This window comes from Somniosus microcephalus, chromosome 4 (genome assembly GCF_052327205.1).
Source record: "Somniosus microcephalus isolate GS21.2 chromosome 4, FLI_Smic_1.0, whole genome shotgun sequence".
Taxonomy (NCBI): Eukaryota; Metazoa; Chordata; class Chondrichthyes; order Squaliformes; family Somniosidae; genus Somniosus; species Somniosus microcephalus.
The window spans coordinates 50,615,912-50,633,255 of record NC_140990.1 but is presented as its reverse complement, the minus strand read 5'-3'; the positions used below and the strand labels follow the sequence as shown (position 1 = coordinate 50,633,255).

The 17,344-nt window shown below is 49.4% G+C and overlaps 1 protein-coding gene across 1 annotated transcript; it reads left to right on the top strand.

The window, feature by feature from the left end:
- Positions 1-3,941: 3,941 nt before the first annotated feature.
- Positions 3,942-9,973, top strand: LOC147118851 (uncharacterized). The gene is made up of 2 exons (XM_085983984.1): positions 3,942-4,015; positions 8,042-9,973. The coding sequence occupies exons 1-2, from the start codon at positions 3,942-3,944 to the stop codon at positions 9,474-9,476; spliced, it is 1,509 nt and encodes a 502-aa protein (XP_085840110.1). The 3' UTR covers positions 9,477-9,973.
- Positions 9,974-17,344: the final 7,371 nt, after the last annotated feature.

Sequence of the window (17,344 nt, the reverse complement as noted above, 5' to 3'; positions counted from 1 at the left end):
CCAACCAGGAGTTTTAAGATAGGTCAACCAGTTTTGGCCCGGGACTACCGCACAGAGAAATGGCAGCCAGGAACGATCTACACACGGCAAGGACCTCTAATGTATACCGTGGAGGTTGGAGAGAGCATTGTAAGATGCCATGCTGACCAGATTCTAGAGTCACTGGAAAACGTCAAATCCACACCACGATCCGATACACCTGGTGATGAAACCAAAGTACCAATTGCATCTACCTCAGAATCGGTGATATTGGAAGCAGACGAACCAAACAACGACGTTGATCCCGAATCAACTTTGCCAGAAGAACCTGATACCCCAAAGAGGCGTTATCCGGACAGAATCAGGAAGCCTCCTCAAAGACTGAATTTATAATTGCTTAACTTCAGCTAATGTATAAAGCAACTGTAATTGTAAATATGTTATTTAATTATTAATCGAATGTTATGTACTGTTTAGCTAAAAGGGGAGGAATTGTAGTGTATGTACTTTGAAGAAGGAACTATATTCTGCAGCCCCTGTATACTGCAGTACCAGTAGTGACCACCCCGGTATATAAGCCTGTGTAGTAACTTTGTATTGTAGTTCCAGTTTTGTCTCCATTCAGTAAACACCTGTTATAACCAACTCCTGCAGTCCGTGTCTCAATTACACACAGACGTTACAATAAGGAAAGAGCAAAGGAGTGGGATTAATTGGATAGCTCTCCGAAAGAGCTGGCACAAGCATGATGGGCCGAATGTCCGCCTTTTGTGCTGTATCATTCTATGATTCTCTGATAACTAAAGCCTCTCATCCGTGGTATAACCTCAGTGAATTTATTCTGCAGCCTCTCTGTGGCCCCGACATCCTTCCTAGTGTAAAATGCCCAAAACTTATTCTAACTGCAGCCGAACCGATGGTTTTGTTTTCTACGCCCCGTTTATAAAAAACCTCGGGTAACATTTTTAAACCACTTTATAAACTTGTTCTCCAACTTTTACAGATTTGTGTATCTGATCTCCCTGTAGATTTTAGAGATGTTAACATAACATGGCTGAAATTTTCTTCTTCTTCTTAGGCAGTCCCTCGGAACCGAGGATGATTTGCTTCCACATTAAAAATGAGCTCGCAGGTGGCTGATTAGTCCAATGCGGGACCTACAGTCTCTGTCACAGGTGGGGCAGACGGTGGTTGAAGGGGCGGGTGGGTGGGGTGCTTGGGTTGATTTGCGCTGCTTGCGCTTGGCTTCCGCTTGCTCCCGGCGAAGAGACTCGAGGTGTTCGGCACCTTCTCGGATGCTTCTCCTCCACTTTGTGCGGTCTTGGGCCAGGGATTCCCAGGTGTCGGTGGGGATGTTGCACTTTTTCAAGGAGGCTTTGAGGGTGTCCTTGAAGCATTTCCTCTGCCCACCTGGGGCTCTCTTGCCATGCCGGAGCTCTGAGTACAGCACTTGTTTTGGGAGTCTCGTATCGGGCATGCGGACAATGTGACCCATCCATCGGAGCTGATCGAGCGTGGTCAAAGCTTCAATGCTGGGGATGTTGGCCTGAGCAAGAACACTGACGTTGGTGCGCCTATCCTGCCAATGGATTTGCAGGATCTTGCGGAGGCAGCGTTGGTGGTACCTCTCCAGTGCTTTGAGGTGCTGGTTGTACATGGTCCATGTCTCTGAGGCATACAGCAGGGCAGGTATCACTGCTGCCCTGTAGACCATGAGCTTAGTGCCGGGTTTGAGGTCCTGGTCTTCAAACACTCTCTTCCTCAGGCGACCGAAGGCTGCTCTGGCACACTGAAGGCGGTGTTGGACTTTGTCGTCGACATCTGCCCTTGTTGACAGTAGGCTCCCGAGGTATGGAAAGTGGTCCACGTTGTCCAAGGCCTTGTCGTGGATTTTGATAATCGGGTGGCAGCACTGTGTGGCGGGGGCAGGTTGGTAGAGGACCTTTGTCTTACGGATGTTTAGTGTAAGGCCCATGCTCTCGTATGCTTCGGTGAAGGTGTTTACGATGGTTTGGAGTTCGACCTCCGAGTGAGCGCAGACGCAAGCATCGTCTGCATACTGTAATTCGATGACAGAGGATGGGACGACCTTGGATCGGGACTGGAGGCAACGGAGGTTGAACAGTTTCCCGTTTGTTCTGTAAATTAGCTCCACTCCAGTGGGGAGCTTACTGAGGGTGAGATGGAGAATTGCAGCAAGGAAGATTGAGAAGAGCGTTGGTGCGATGACACAGCCTTGCTTGACCCCGGTTCGTACGTGAATTGGGTCTGTGGTGGAACCGTTGGTCAGGATCACGGCTTGCATGTCATCGTGAAGCAGGCGGAGGATAGTGAAAAACTTTTGAGGGCAGCCGAATTTGAGGAGGACACTCCATAATCCCTCACGGTTGAGTGTCGAAGGCCTTTGTGGGATCAAAGAAGGCCGTGTACAGCGGTTGGTGCTGTTCCCTGCATTTCTCTTGTAATTGATGTGCGGTGAAGATCATGTCCATTGTGCCCCTTAGTGGGCGGAATCCACATTGCGACTCTGGGAGGAGCTCTTTGGCCACTGGGAGAAGGCGATTGAGGAGGATTCTTGCGATGACTTTCCCTGTGGCAGATAGCAGGGAAACTCCTCTGTAATTACTGCAATCGGACTTGTCACCTTTCTTGAAGATGGTCACAATTACGGCATCTCTGAGATCCCCTGGCATGCTCTCCTCCTTCCAGATACATACATTGATAAATACATTGACATCAAATGTCTGATATAATGTGTATTGTGGGAAAGAGAAGCTTAGTCTGAGTTAGAAACTCAAACAGACGCTTCACTGCAGACAGGTCGCCATGGCAACACTGATAAGACGATAGCAAAATACTGCAGATGCTGGAAATCCGAAATAACAACAGAAAATGCTGGAAAAACTCAGCAGGCCAGGCAACATCCGTGGAGAGAAAATAGAGTCAACGTTTCGGGTGAACCCTTTGTCAAGACTCTCTTTTCTCTCCACAGATGTTGCTTGGCCTGCTGAGTTTTTCCAGCATATTCTGTTGTTAACACTGAAAAGACATTCCATTCAGTGAATCTACTGGTTGGAATCTGTAATCAGATCAGGAGAAAGAACAGGTTTTGTCTGTTATTCACCACAATATAAGATTAGAATCATAGAATGGTTACAGCACAGAAGGAGGCCATTTGGCCCGTCGAGCCTGTGCCAGCTCTCTGCAAGACCACTTCAGCGAGTCCCACTCCCCGTCCTTTCCCCGTAACCCTGCACATTTCTTTACTTCAGGTACTTATCCAATTCCCTTTTGAAAGCTGTGATTGAATCTGCCTCCACCACCCTTTCAGGCAGTGCATTCCAGATCCTAACCACTCACTGCGTAAAAAAGATTTTCCTCATGTCGCCTTTGGTTCTTCCACCAATCACCTTAAATCTGTGTCCTCTGGTTCTCGACCCTTCCGCCAATGGGAACAGTTTCTCTCTATCTACTCTGTTCAGAACCCTCATGATTTTGAACACCTCTATCAGATCTCTCAACCTTCTCTGCTCTAAGGAGAACAACCCCAGCTTCTCCAGTCTATCCACGTAACTGAAGTCCTTCATCCCTGGAACCATTATTGTAAATCTTTTCTGCACCATCTCTAAGACCTTCACATCCTTCCTAATGTGCGGGGCCCAGAATTGGACACAATACTCCAGCTGAGGCCGAGCTAGTGTTTTACGAAGGTTCATCATAACTTCCTTGCTTTTGGACTCTGTGCCTTCCTTGCTTTTGTTGCCTCTTGTTGCTGGCTCCAGGCACTGGAGTGGTTCCTGTGTGTTCAGCTCTCAGCTGCAGTCAGTACCTGGGCCGGGCTCAGTACTTTACCCAGCACATCTCTGTCCACGTTGTCATACTTGACACAGAGGGGCTGTGCAGGCTTCTCGTCCACCTTGGTCAGGGCGAGAGGTCCCGACCACTCGTACAAGTCTACGGGCATGTTGCAGCCACACTACGGACAGCCCGAGCTAAGGCTGCGTGAGCTGGAGCTGCGTGAGCTACACTGGAGAAGGTTGAGATTCCAGAAATAGTGGAGAACCAAGGGACTAATGAGAGTGAGGAACTTAAAGTAATTCACATCAGTCCAGAAAAAGTACTTGAGAAACTAACGGGACTAAAAGCCGACAAATCCCCTGGACCTGACGGCCTACATCCTATGGTTCTAAAAGAGGTGGCTGCGGAGATAGTGGATGCATTGGTCGTGATCTTCCAAAATTCCCTAGATTCTGGAAAGGTCCTAGTGGAATGGAAGGTAGCAAATGTAACCCCGCTATTCAAGAAAGGAGGGAGAGAGAAAATAGGGATCTACAGGCCAGTTAGCCTGACATTAGTCCTCGGGAAAATGCTGGAATCCATTATTAAGGAAGTGGAACAGGGCACTTAGAAAATGATAATATGATTAGACAGAGTCAATGTGGTTTTATGAAAGGGAAATCATGTTTGCATAAAGCTCCAAAGTGGGTTCCAAATCATTAATGCTCCAGCTTCTAAGATTGGGAAGTGAACAGCTGTGAAATGGTAGGTTTTAGACCACTTCTGCAGCTTTCACCTATTCACAGCAATCCAGAGTCATTGAGAACCCGACATACTTACCTGACGTGATAGCCGCTCTCCGGGAACCTCGTTAAAAACCTGGGAAAATGGTAACTACATGGGAAAATGGTGCTTAACTACCTTTTAACAAGCTTAAATTATCTAAATTGGCTGACCTGCCACTTGGTGTCGGGTCTGTTCAGGGATGACAGACCCGACACTTAGGAAACTCACAAGGAGGCGGTTCAGGGCAGGATAATGACCTGCTGTCAGTTTTTGTGGTTTTGACAGCGGACTTGCCTCCAAACCCGCACTCTGAGTGTCGGCAAAATTCAGCCCTTAGAGAACTGCATCCAGTTCTGGTCACCATATTATAAAAAGGATATAGAGGCACCGGAAAGGGAGGAGAGAAGCTTTAGAAGGATGATACCAGAAATGCGAGGGTATACATATCAGGAAAGGATGAATAGGCTGGGTCTCTTCTCTTGAAAAAAGGCTGAGGGGTGACCTGATAGAGGTCCTTAAAATTATGAAATTTTTTTGATAGAGTGGATACAGAGAGAATGTTTCCACTTGTGGGGAAGAGCATAACTAGAGGCCATCAATATAAGATAGTCACCAAGAAATCCAATAGGGAGTTCAAAATAAACTTCTTTACCCAGAGAGTGGTGAGAATGTGGAATTCGCTACCACAGGGAGTGGTTGAAGTGAATAGTATCGATGCATTTAAGGGGAGGCTGGACAAGCATATGAGGGAGAAGGGAATAGAGGGTTATGGTGATAGATTTAGATGAGGAAAGACAGGAGGCTCGTGTGGACCAGAAAAACCAGCATAGACTGGTTGGGCCGAATGGCCCGTTTCTGTGCCATAAATCCTGTGTAATTCTAACAATCTCAGTTTTGCAATTTTCAATTCACTATTTCCTGCAAACCTATTTTAAAAACCTGAGCTACTGTGTTATGAGACAAAGAGCCTTGTGTCCAATAAGGGGAATAAAGGCCCACAGCCTCCCCTGGCCCCGGGCCCTGAACAAGGGACTGGAGAAACTCGCTGCCCTGCCGATCAGACAATCAGCCGGCGCTAGTCCCGCCCCTCGGGCTCCCCGATTGGTTGGAGGACCCGCCGCCGGCTCGCTCATCCAACACCGCCCCACTCGCTCCCTATTGGTCGGAAGCTCCCGTCAATCAGGCCGTGGGCCCGGATCACGTGTCCCCGAGGAGATCACGTCACCGTCCAATTGACGCCGCTCGGTCCGGGGCCTCGCGGACTCTCAGGTTTTTCTATTTCTCTTTATCCTCTCCCGATCCACCCCTCCCCCCACCCCGCGCGATTCTCCACCCTATCGGAGCGGAGAAAACTCACTTTGCGTCACCGAGCGCGACTCTGTAACTGACACCAAGGCCTTTCCCGGAATGTCCCGCACCGACTCCGTCCGACAGGATCCGAGTGCGCAGGCGCAGCTCCGAGAAGGGGTTGGTCTCCTCTGGGCCTGCGCGGTTGTTGCCCTTGGTGACCGGGAGGGGTCGCTGTGCCGGACTCGGCCCAAACCGCCGCTCCCGTGTGCGCATGCGCGGACTCTCGCTGTCCCCAGTCGGAGCAGGAGTGGCCATTCGGCCCCTCGAGCCTGCTCCACCATTAAATGAGATCATTGCTGATCATCACCTCAACTCCATTCACCGGCCCTATCGCCATATCCCTTGATGCCCTTACTGGTCAGAAATCTATCGACTTCTGTTGTGACTATACCCAATGACTGAGCCTCCACCGCCCTCTGGGGTAGAGAATTCCAAAGATTCACCACCCTCTGTGTGAAGACATTTCTTCTCATCTCAGTCCTGAATGGCCAACCCTTTATCCTGAGGCTGTGGCCCCTGGTTCTAGACTCCCCAGCCAAGGGAAACATTCTCCCAGCATCCACCCTATCAAGCCCTGTAATAATTTTGTATGCTTCAATGAGATCCCCTCTCATTCTTCTGAATTCAAGGGAATACAGGCCTAGTTTACTCAATCTCTTCTCATACGACAGTCCCGCCATCCCAGGAATTAATCTCGTGAACCTTTGTTGCACTCCCTCTATGGCAAGTATATCCTTCCTTAGGTAAGGAGACCAAAATTGTACACAGTACTCCAGGTGTGGTCTCACCAAGGCCCTATATAATTGGAGTAAGACTTCTTTAGTCCTGTACTCAAATCCTCTTGTAATGTCAATCAACCGTCAGCTAGAAGAGGTCGCTGGTGAGACCAGTGAAGAAAGAAAGACTTGCATTTATGTAGCACCTTTCACCACCACTGGACATCCCAAAAGTGTTTTACAGCCAATGAAGTACTTTTGAAGTGTAGTCACTGGAGGAAACGCAGCAGTCAATTAACACACAGCAAGCTCCCACAAACAGCAATCTGATAATGACCAGATAATCTGTGTTTTTTGTTATGTTGATTGAGGGATAAACACATTGGCTCGGACACCGGGGATAACTCCCCTGCTCTTATTCAAAATGGTGCCATAAGATCGTTGACGTCCACCTCAAAGAGCGGACAGGGCCTCAGTTTAATGTCTCATCCGAAAGACGGCACCTCCAACAGTGCCACACTCCCTCAGCACTGCACTGGAGTGTCAGCCTAGATTTTTGTGCTCAAGTCTCTGGACTGGGACTTGAACCCACAACTTTCTGCCTCAGAGGTGAGAGTGCTACCAACTGAGCCACTGGCTGACACTAAAGAACAAGTAGTTCTGACGACATGTCATCGACCTGAAACGTTAACTCTGTTTCTGTCTCTACAGATGCTGCCTGACCTGCTGAGTGTCTCCAGCAGTTTCTGTTTTTATTAAAGAAACGAGGGAGTGATTGCTGACAGGAAGAATGTTGGGTCGTCCTCTCCCTGGCGGCTGTGGCGAAACACCGACTCGGCCCCACCTGAGCCGCGCACGTACCAGATGTTGCGGCTCAGCATGCGCGCACGATGTTCCAACCGCACGGGGGGCCATGAGGCGCATGCACGGGACTCAGAGTCAACAGAGCGCTTTCTGGAGCGCGGGGGCTTGTGGGTATTACAGCCGCCATTACTGCTGATCCTTTCAACCAACCTGTGCAGCAGCTGGGGCCTGAAAATTAGCTTCACTACCCCTAGGGTCGGAAAGGGGAAAATTAAACAATAGTTTGCCTCTGATCCTTTTCTGATCTCAATTTACAGGGTTATAGAAGTGGAGCAGTTACAGGCGGGAAGCTTAAACCAAACATCACGTCAAGATCTGACAGAGTCGCTCGATTCATCAGGACCTGAATATCATCAGCCTTTGCACATGGAAGGAGAAAGCAGCGATCGCAGCAATGACAAACCGCACACGTGTTCGGTGTGTGGACGCGGATTCAGCCGATCGCCTGACCTGGCGAGACACATGCACCGTCACACCGGGGAGAAACCGGGTAAAGGTGGGGACGGCGGGAACGGCTTCAGTTCCCCGTCTGCATTGGAAGTTCAACGGCGCAGTCGCACCAGGGACAGTCCGTTCACCTGCTCCGTGTGTGGAAAGGGATTTGTTTGTTCATCCCACCTGCAAACACACCAGCGAGTTCACACTGACGAGAGACCATTTCAGTGTTCTGGCTGTGGGAAGAGCTTTAAAAGCCCCGGGGAACTGAAGCGACACCAGCTTGTTCACACTGACGAGAGACCATTTCAATGTTCTGACTGTGGGAAGAGCTTCAAAAGCCCCCGGGATCTGAAGGGACACCAGCTTGTTCACACTGATGAGAGACCCTTTCAGTGTTCTGACTGTGGGAAGAGCTTTAAAAGCCCCCGGGATCTGAAGGAACACCAGCGAGCTCACACTGATGAGAGATCTTTTAACTGTCCTGACTGTGGTAAGAGCTTTAAACGCCCCCAGGAGCTGAAGGGACACCAGCTTGTTCACACTGCGGGGAGGCCATTCATCTGCTCCGTGTGTGGGAAGGGATTCGCTCGGCCCTCCAACCTGCTGGTACACCAGCGAGTTCACACTGACGAGAGACCTTTTAAATGTTCTGACTGTGGGAAGAGCTTTAAAAGCTCCGGGGAGCTGAAGCGACACCAACACCTACACACTGGGGAGAGACCCTTTAAAAGTTCTGAGTGTGGGAAGAGTTTTAAAAGCCCCCGGGAGCTCAAGCAACACCAGCGAGTTCACACTGGGCAGAGGCGGTTCACCTGCTCCATGTGTGGGAAGGGATTCACTCAGTCATCCACCCTGCAGACACACCAGCTTGTTCACACTGACGAGAGACCCTTTCAATGTTCTGAGTGTGGGAAGAGATTTAAAAGCCCCCGGGAGCTCAAGCAACACCAGCGAGTTCACACTGGGGAGAGGTCGTTCACCTGCTCCATGTGTGGGAAGGGATTCAATGTGTCATCCAACCTGCAGACACACCAGCTTGTTCACACTGACGAGAGACCCTTTCAATGTTCTGAGTGTGGGAAGAGTTTTAAAAGCCCCCGGGAGCTCAAGCAACACCAGCGAGTTCACACTGGGGAGAGAGCATTCACCTGCTCCATGTGTGGGAAGGGATTCACTCTGTCATCCCACCTGCTGGTACATCAGCGAGTTCACACTGGAGAGAGACCATTCACCTGCTCCATGTGTGGGAAGGGATTCACTCAGTCATCCAACCTGCTGGTACATAAGCGAGTTCACACTGACGAGAGACCCTTTAAATGTTCTGACTGTGGGAAGAGCTTTAAAAGCTCCGGGGAGCTGAAGAAACACCAACACCTACACACTGGAGAAAGACCGTTCACCTGCTCTGTGTGTGGGAAGGGATTCACTCAGTCATCCCACCTGCTGGAACATCAGCTTGTTCACACTGACGAGAGACCCTTTAAATGCTCTGACTGTGGGAAGAGCTTTAAAAGCTCTAAGAGCCTTAAGGGACACCAGCGAGTTCACACTGATCATAGAATCTAACAGCACAGAAGGAGGTGATTTGGCCCATCGTGTCTGTGCCGGCTCTTTGAAAGAGCTGTCCAATTTAGTCCCAAACCCCAGCTTTATCCCCAGAACTCTGCAAACTAGTCCTCTTCAAAGACATGTCCAATTACCGTTTGAAAGTTCCTGTGGAACCTGATTCCAGCATCCTTTCAGATGGTGCGTTCCAGATCTTAACAACCCTCTGTGTGAAAACAATTCTCCTCATTCCCCTCTAGTTCTTTTAGCAACTATTTTAAATCTGTGACCTTTGGTTACCGACCCACTTGCCAGAGTGAACAGTTTCTCCCTACTTGCTCGATCAAAACCCCTCATCATTTTGAACACCTCTATTAGGTCTCCTCTTAACCTTCTCTGCTCTAAGGGGAACAATCCCAGCTTCTCCAATCTCTCCACAAAACTGAAGTCCCTCATCCCTGGTACCATCCTGGTCAACCTCCTCTGTACCCTCTCCAAGGCCTTGACATCCTTCCTAAAGTGTGGTGCCCAGAACTGTACACAAGACTCCAGCTGAGGGCAAAACCCTGCAGCTGTACAAAACCCTGGTTAGACCACACCTGGAGTACTGTGAGCAGTTCTGGGCACCACACCTTAGGAAGGATATATTGGCCTTGGAGGGAGTGCAGCGTAGGTTTACCAGAATGATACCCGGACTCCAAGGGTTAAGTTACGGGGAGAGATTACACAAATTAGGGTTGTATTCCTTGGAATTTAGAAGGTTAAGGTGTGATCTGATCGAAGTTTTCAGGATATTAAGGGGAACAGATAGGGTAGATAGAGAGAAACTATTTCTGCTGGTTGGGGATTCTAGGACTGGGGACACAGTCTAAAAATTAGAGCCAGACCTTTCAGGAGTGAAATTAGGAAACACTTCTACACACAAAGGGTGGTAGAAGTTTGGAACTCTCTTCTGCAAACGGCAATTGATGCGAGATCAATTGTTAATTTTCAATCTGAGATTGATAGGTTTTTGTTACCCAAAGGTATTAAGGGATATGGGCCAAAGGCGGGTGTATGGAGTTCGGTCACAGATCAGCCATGATCTCATTGAATGGCGGAACAGGCTCGAGGGGCTGAATGGCCTCCTCCTGTCCTATGTTCCTAACTAGTGATTTGTAAAGGTTTAGTGTAACTTCCTTGTTTTTGTATTCAATGGCCCTGTTTACAAAGCCAAGTATCCCATACACTTTCTGAACCGCCTCACCAACTTGCCGTGGCACTTTCAAAGATTTGTGAATATCGACCCCCAGGTCCCTCTGCTCTTGCACCCCCTCAAAATAGTCCCATTTAGATTATACGGCCTCTCCCTGTTGTTTCTCCCAAAGTGCATCACTTCACACTTATCCTCATTTAATTTAATCTGCCTTGTGTCTGCTCATTTCACAGTCTGTCTCTGTCCTCCTGAAGTCTGCTACTACTATGCTCACTATTTACTACATTGCCAAGTTTTGTATCATCCATAAACTTTGAAATTGTACACCTATACCCAAGTCCAGGTCAGTTATATATAACAAGAAAAGCAATGGTCCTAATCCCGACCCCTGGGGGAACCCACTGCATACTTCCCTCCAGTCAGAAAAACATCCCTCAGCACTGCTCACTGCCTCCTCTCCCTTAGCCAATTATACCCAAATTACCATCAGCCCTTTAATTCCCTGTGCTTCTATTTTCCGAGTAAGTCTCTTATGTGGTACTTTATCAAATGCCTTTTGAAAGTCCATATATACAACATCTACTGCACTTCCTTCATCAACCCTCTGTTACTTCATCAAAGAACTCAATCAGGTTAGTCAGACACGATTTACCTTTAACAAATCCATACTGGCTGCCCCTTATTAACCCATGCTTCTCCAAGTGAGAATTAATTTTGTCCTTGACAATGGTCTCTATTCGTTCACCCATCACTGACATTAGACTGATTGGCCTGTAGTTACCAGGTTTATCCCTCTCCCCTTTTTTAAACAGGGTGTAACATTTGCAATCCTCCAGTCTTCTGGCACCACTCCCATATATCTGAGGGAGATTGAAAGATTGTGGTCGGAGCTTCTGCTATCTCCACCCTAGCTTCCCTCAGCAATCTAGGATGCATCACATCTGGACCGGGTGACTTGTTAACTTTGAGTGATGACAACCTATTTAGCACCTCCTTTCTATCCATTTTATCCAATTTCTCTACTCCCCCCTCCTCTACTGCGACATTAACTTCGTCCTCTTCTTTTGTGAAGACAGATGCTAAGTACTCATTCAGTACCTCAGCCACGCCCTCTGCCTCCGTATGATGAGCTCCTATTTGGTCCCTAATCGTCCCCACCATTCCTTTAACTATCCTTTTACTTTTTATATGTTTATAAAAGATTTTTGGGTTCCCTTTTACATTACCCACTAATCCTTTCTCGTACTCTCCCCCTTGTGGCTCAGTGGGCAGCACACTCGCTTCTGAGTCAGAAGGTTGTGGGTTCTCAGTCCCACTCCAGAGACTTGAGCACATAAAGCTAGGCTGACACTGCAGTGCAGTGCTGAGGGAGTGCTGCACTGTCAGAGGTGCTGTCTTTCTGATGAGACTTTAAACTGAGGAGCTGTCTGCTCTCTCAGGTGGATGTAAAAGATCCCATGGCACTATTTTGAAGAAGAGTAGGGGAGTTATCCCCGGTGTCCTGGCCAATATTTATCCCTCAACCAACATAACAAAAACATTATTGTTTGTGGGAGCTTGCTGTGCACAAATTGGCTGCCGTGTTTCCCACATTACAACAGTGATTTTGAGATGTCTGGTGGTCGTGAAAGGCGCTATATAAATGCAAGTCTTTCTTCCATATATCCTTTTTCAATTTCCCCCGCACTCTCTATTCTCCTGGTTTTTGACTGTTTTCTGTACCTAACATTTGTCGTAAACCTCCTTTTTCTGTTTTATTCTAACCTCTACATCCTTTGTCATCCAGGGAGCTCGAGCTTTGGACGCCCCATCTTTCCTCCTTGTGGAAATATGCTTGGTTTGTACCCGGTGTCAAATTTTGTTTTTTAACGCTCCCGTGAAGCGCGTTGGGAGTTTTTTCAACATTATATAAATACAAGTTGTTGTTATTGTCTGAAAGTAACAAATTCCACAGAGGAAAATAACAGTATTTTTACTCCCAAATATTAAACATTTTGTTCCACGAGGTTTATCTGCTTTTATTCATGAATCTTAAAAGTCTCTATTAAAACCTGAGCCAGTGTGTTGTGAGACAAAGGGCCTTGTGTCCAATAAGGGGAATAAAGGCCCACAGCCTCCCCTGGCCCCGGGCCCTGAACAAGGGACTGGAGAAACTCGCTGCCCTGCGGATCAGACAATCAGCTGGTGCTAGTCCCGCCCCTGCGGCCCCCCGATTGGTTGGCGGACCCGCCGCCGGTTCGCTCCTCCAGCCCCACCCCGCTCTTCATATTGGTCCGGAGCTCCCGTCAATCACCCGGGCAGTGTGAGCTGAGCATGCGCGGACCTTGGCAGCAGCCGCTGACACATCAGGTGAGAGCTCAGGGAGCGGGTTCATGAACCCCGGGGGAGGCTGCGAGATTCTCAGCAGCTCAGCTCTGCTCAGTGCTGTGTGAACGGGCTGCTCCACACCCCGGCTGCTCACGGGGAATGCCAGTGCGGAGGGTCCAGTGCGGAATGCCCAGAGGAGAGTGTCCTAGGTGGGAGGCCCAGCACGGAGGACCCCAGGCGGGGGGCCTAGGGCGGAGCGGCTGGTCAACAGAAGCGGAGTCGGGAGATGCTGTGGGTGAGCATGCTGCACGGTTTCTAAAGGTGAAGAACAGTCTCGGGCCCGAATGAGTTCCAGCGGCCCCGCCTGTGCTCCATCTGGTGGCAGCTGTGAGACATTGTTTCGGTGATGGGATCGGGTTTGTGCCGCCATTTTGGTGGAGGAAAGACAGACTGTTTCCATCTATAGTATGGTGCATGAGCAGCCAAAAGATGGGAAAAGACAACGGACTCAAAGTGAAAAAGGAAAATAAAAGGAAGATAAAAGGCAAAACAAAGTGATATCGGCAAGGAATAACGAAGGCCCTTCCCCTTTGCCTGGCACCTTCCCGTGCAAGAGCAGGAGATGTAACACCTGCCCCTAAAGCTCCCCCCTTCCCACTGTCCAGGGCCCCAAACACCCCTTCCAGGTGAAACAGCGATTTACTTGTACTTCTTGCAATCTAGTATACTGTATTCGCTGCTCACGATGCGGTCTCCTCTACATTGGGGAGACCAAACGCAGATTGGGTGACCGCTTTGCGGAACACCTCCGTTCAGTCCGTAAGGGTGACCCCGAGCTTCCGGTCGCCTGTCATTTTAATTCACCGCTCCATTCCCACTCGGACCTCACCGTCCTCGGCTTCTTGCATTGTTCCACGGAAGCTCAACGTAAACTCGAGGAACAGCACCTCATCTTCCGATTAGGCACTTTGCAGCCTTCCTGACTCAATATCGAGTTCAACAATTTCAGATCATAACCTCGGCCCCTATTACATTTTTACTTATATATTTTTTCCACCCCTTTGTTTTGGGTTTTCCCTTCCCCCCCTTTCCTTTTTTTTCTCTCTCCCACATGGCAGCTGTCTCTCATTCTGCCAGTACACTTCACACCTAATCTGAGCCGTCTTTGTCTCCACTTGTCCTATCACCATCTCGTCTGGTTTTGAATACCTCTTAATGTCTCTTTTACTTCTTTTGTTCTTTCGCAGCCCTGCCTTCGATCTATTTCATTTCCTTTCCAGTTTTGAAAAAGGGTTAGACCCGAAACGTCGACTATAATTTCTCTCCACGGATGTTGCCTGACCTGCTGAGTTTTTCCAGCATTTTCAGTTGTTATAACGAATGTCTTGATGGCTGGGTCCTGTGAGTGATAACAGCAAGAAGAAGGAAATTTGAGTAGTCGTTTTCCTCTTTTACGGGATTAGAGAAAGTGGTCGGCTTCCTTTCTGTGAAAAGGTTGAAGACTGTGGATAAGGATTATGACATTATATGGTTGGATAACATCAAGTGAAGACGAGGAGTTATTAGAGTGCCAATAGGACTGGCGTTGAACTGATATTACTTGTTTGTTGAAGAAGTTTCAGGTTCTGGTTAAAAGTAGTTTACTTGAAGTCTTAAGTGATTTTTTGATATGGTTGTGGGATTTTGTATATTGTGGTGTTATTTAGTGTTAAAGCCTTCCTTAATCGAACGAACGAACGCTCTAGTGAACGCATGCATGCGGATACAAATATATGCACGCACGCACGCATACACAGTGGAACTTACGTCCGACCGAATGAAGGGCCTGCTCTCCAGGATGGGGGTCACTCGGTGAGCGTGAGGCCTGCCGGACGGATGAACGAACGCACGCATTCACACAGGTAGACAAATGATACGCACGCTTACACAATGGAACTTACGGTCGACCGAATGAAGGGCCCTCGCTCCCCAGGTGAAAGTTGACTTGGTGAGCGTGAAGCCTGCCGGACAGATGAACGAACAGATAGGCATGCACGCAGATAGAAACGGCACACATGCACGCAGTCATGCACATGGAACTTACGCTTGAGCGAACGAACGGACGAATGGAGGAATGAATGACTGAATGATTGAACAATGCCAGTTGGACTGGCGTGTACGGATTCTTGGTTTATTAAATAGTTGCAGTTTGTACTGTAAACATTGTTGATTTACCTGTAAAATTTATTGTTGTATTTATATTGTTGACCATAATTGGTCAATGAATGTAATGGATTTACTATGTATCTGTTGAGTTGTAGAAGTACTGTTGTACTTGAATGTTAACATTTTTTAAAAGGACAACAGGTTATACCAAATAAAAATGAAGAGTTACTAGATTGCCAGTAGGACTGGTATGTATTGTTTTTTACTATGGGTACTTGTATTGTTGACATTGGTTTTGCCTGGAAAAGAGGGAGAGAGGGGAGAAAAACGAACATCCTACATCTGTTCAGAAGGAGGGAGAGCCATTGGAAAACTTCTACAGGTGGGTGTTTCATGGTGCACTCTCATAAAGACTTTGGCCTAGAAATTCAGTGGGCTGTGCCACCCGTTAGCATCCTGAGGGCACTTAGTGGGTTTTACGCCATTGGCCACGCCTCCCGCTAAATTTGGGACGCTAATGGTGGCGCTAGCCATTAGCGCTGCACCGCTACTGATGACGTCATCGGTGTGCGCAGCACCCCGCTACCACCCCGATCGCGATATTTAGTAGCGCCCCCTGCTTTAACGCCGGTCGCAATTTGCGATTGGCTCAGGGGCACCTACCTGCGGCGGTAGAGGCGCGGAGGTGCGGGGCTGCCATTTTTTTGCTGGCCGCCTGCCAGCACCTCTCCGCGCCGCCGTCGCTGGCGTCCTAAGCCCCCCCCCACCCCCGCTGAGTGCCGGTTGTGTCCCAAGAGCCCGGCACTTCTCCTCAGTGCCGGGCTCTTTTGCCGGCACTCGCGCTCTACGAGCGCGCTGCAGCAAGCCCCTCCCCTTTAAGAAGGGGAGGAAGGCCTGCAGTACCGCAGCATGCCGTGCCACAGCGTGTGGCGCTGCGGCACGTTGCGCTGCGAACTTCAGTTGCAGCACCCCAAGAGGGATGCGGGGCGCCTCGAGTAGCGCCGCGCTTCCCTCTGGGGTGCGCAAACTGAATTTGCGGTGGGCAGCGCAACTTCTTCTGAGGCGGTACTTCTGGCGAGGCTGGCGCCCCAAATTTCTAGGCCTTTGTATTTAAGTGGGGGGGAGGAAAGAAGAAGGAGAAGAAAACATCTAGGGGTGTGTGTGAGTGTGTGTGGCTCTTGTAAAAACTAGGCCACACACACCACTAGCAAACACCCCTCCCTATTGCTTGACCTGGGATAGCTGGAGCTGCCCAGGCGAAGTCATCATTTAATTATCACATCGTTAAGACCTGGTGGTGGACTGAGCCTGGGCATCTCCAGCTTTACTTTCCCAGGTGAAGACATCTTCTCCCCCCACAAGAAGACCATCAATAGAGACTTATTTTTCAGAGAGTGCACCCCTGTGAGCACCCACCCACCATCTTGAGTGGAGACCCAGCCCCTGCGGCCTCCCTCCTTCCCACCCCACTTTCTCTCTCTCTTTGTCTCTCTCTAAGAGGCACCTCATATCCATTAATTGCCCATTGAGCAGAGGGGAGAAGGCCCCTCTCCCAATTTAATCAACAAGGGGAGAGGTGTGCCTTCACTTTTAAAGCTCCCTCTGCTCAGGGAAAAACAACCACTGAGGCCATTAAGATCACCAGGCCTGTGACTTGGGGTGGGTGTAGCCCTTTATAATAAGCACCCCACAATGGTGACCACATCATTGCCGGTGACGGGGCCAGCAAGGTCATATGCAAGTGTGGCAGCCACGGCCATGGCTGCTCCCGCTGCTTCTGCTGCCCCGTCACCATTCCGCCTCATCACTAAAAAACACAGGGTGAAGAGCTACACTCACCCCAACATGACTATCGAGGCATGCGTGAAGGCCATGGCTGGGGTTGTCGGCCCTTCAGCCATCATCGCCACCTCGAAAATGTACGGCAAGGCTGTGTTCTTCCTGGGGTCGGAGCAGGCGGTGTCCCTGGCCGTAACCAAGGGGCTCACCGTGGGCAGGACCTTCCTGCCGGTGGATCCTCTCAAGGCCACCATGCAGAGGATCCTCTTATCAAACGTCCCGCCCTTTGTTTCGACTGAGCTCCTCCTCCCCCACCTACGTCAACTGGGGAGGTGAGGTCGGGGATCACACCGACCCCGCTCGGATGCAGGGAGGCCAGCCTCCGGCGCATCTTCTTCCGGCACCAGCTTTTTGTTCAGCTGGCGTGGGAGGAGGACACCGAGGGCACTTTTGTCATGTACCA

Bases quoted from the DNA above. Each gene is read 5' to 3' on its own strand.
- LOC147118851 (XM_085983984.1), top strand. From the start codon at position 3,942: ATGTTGCAGCCACACTACGGACAGCCCGAGCTAAGGCTGCGTGAGCTG. The intron at 4,016-8,041 runs GTTGAGATTCCA...CACCAGGGACAG, and splicing joins CGTGAGCTACACTGGAGAAG to TCCGTTCACCTGCTCCGTGT.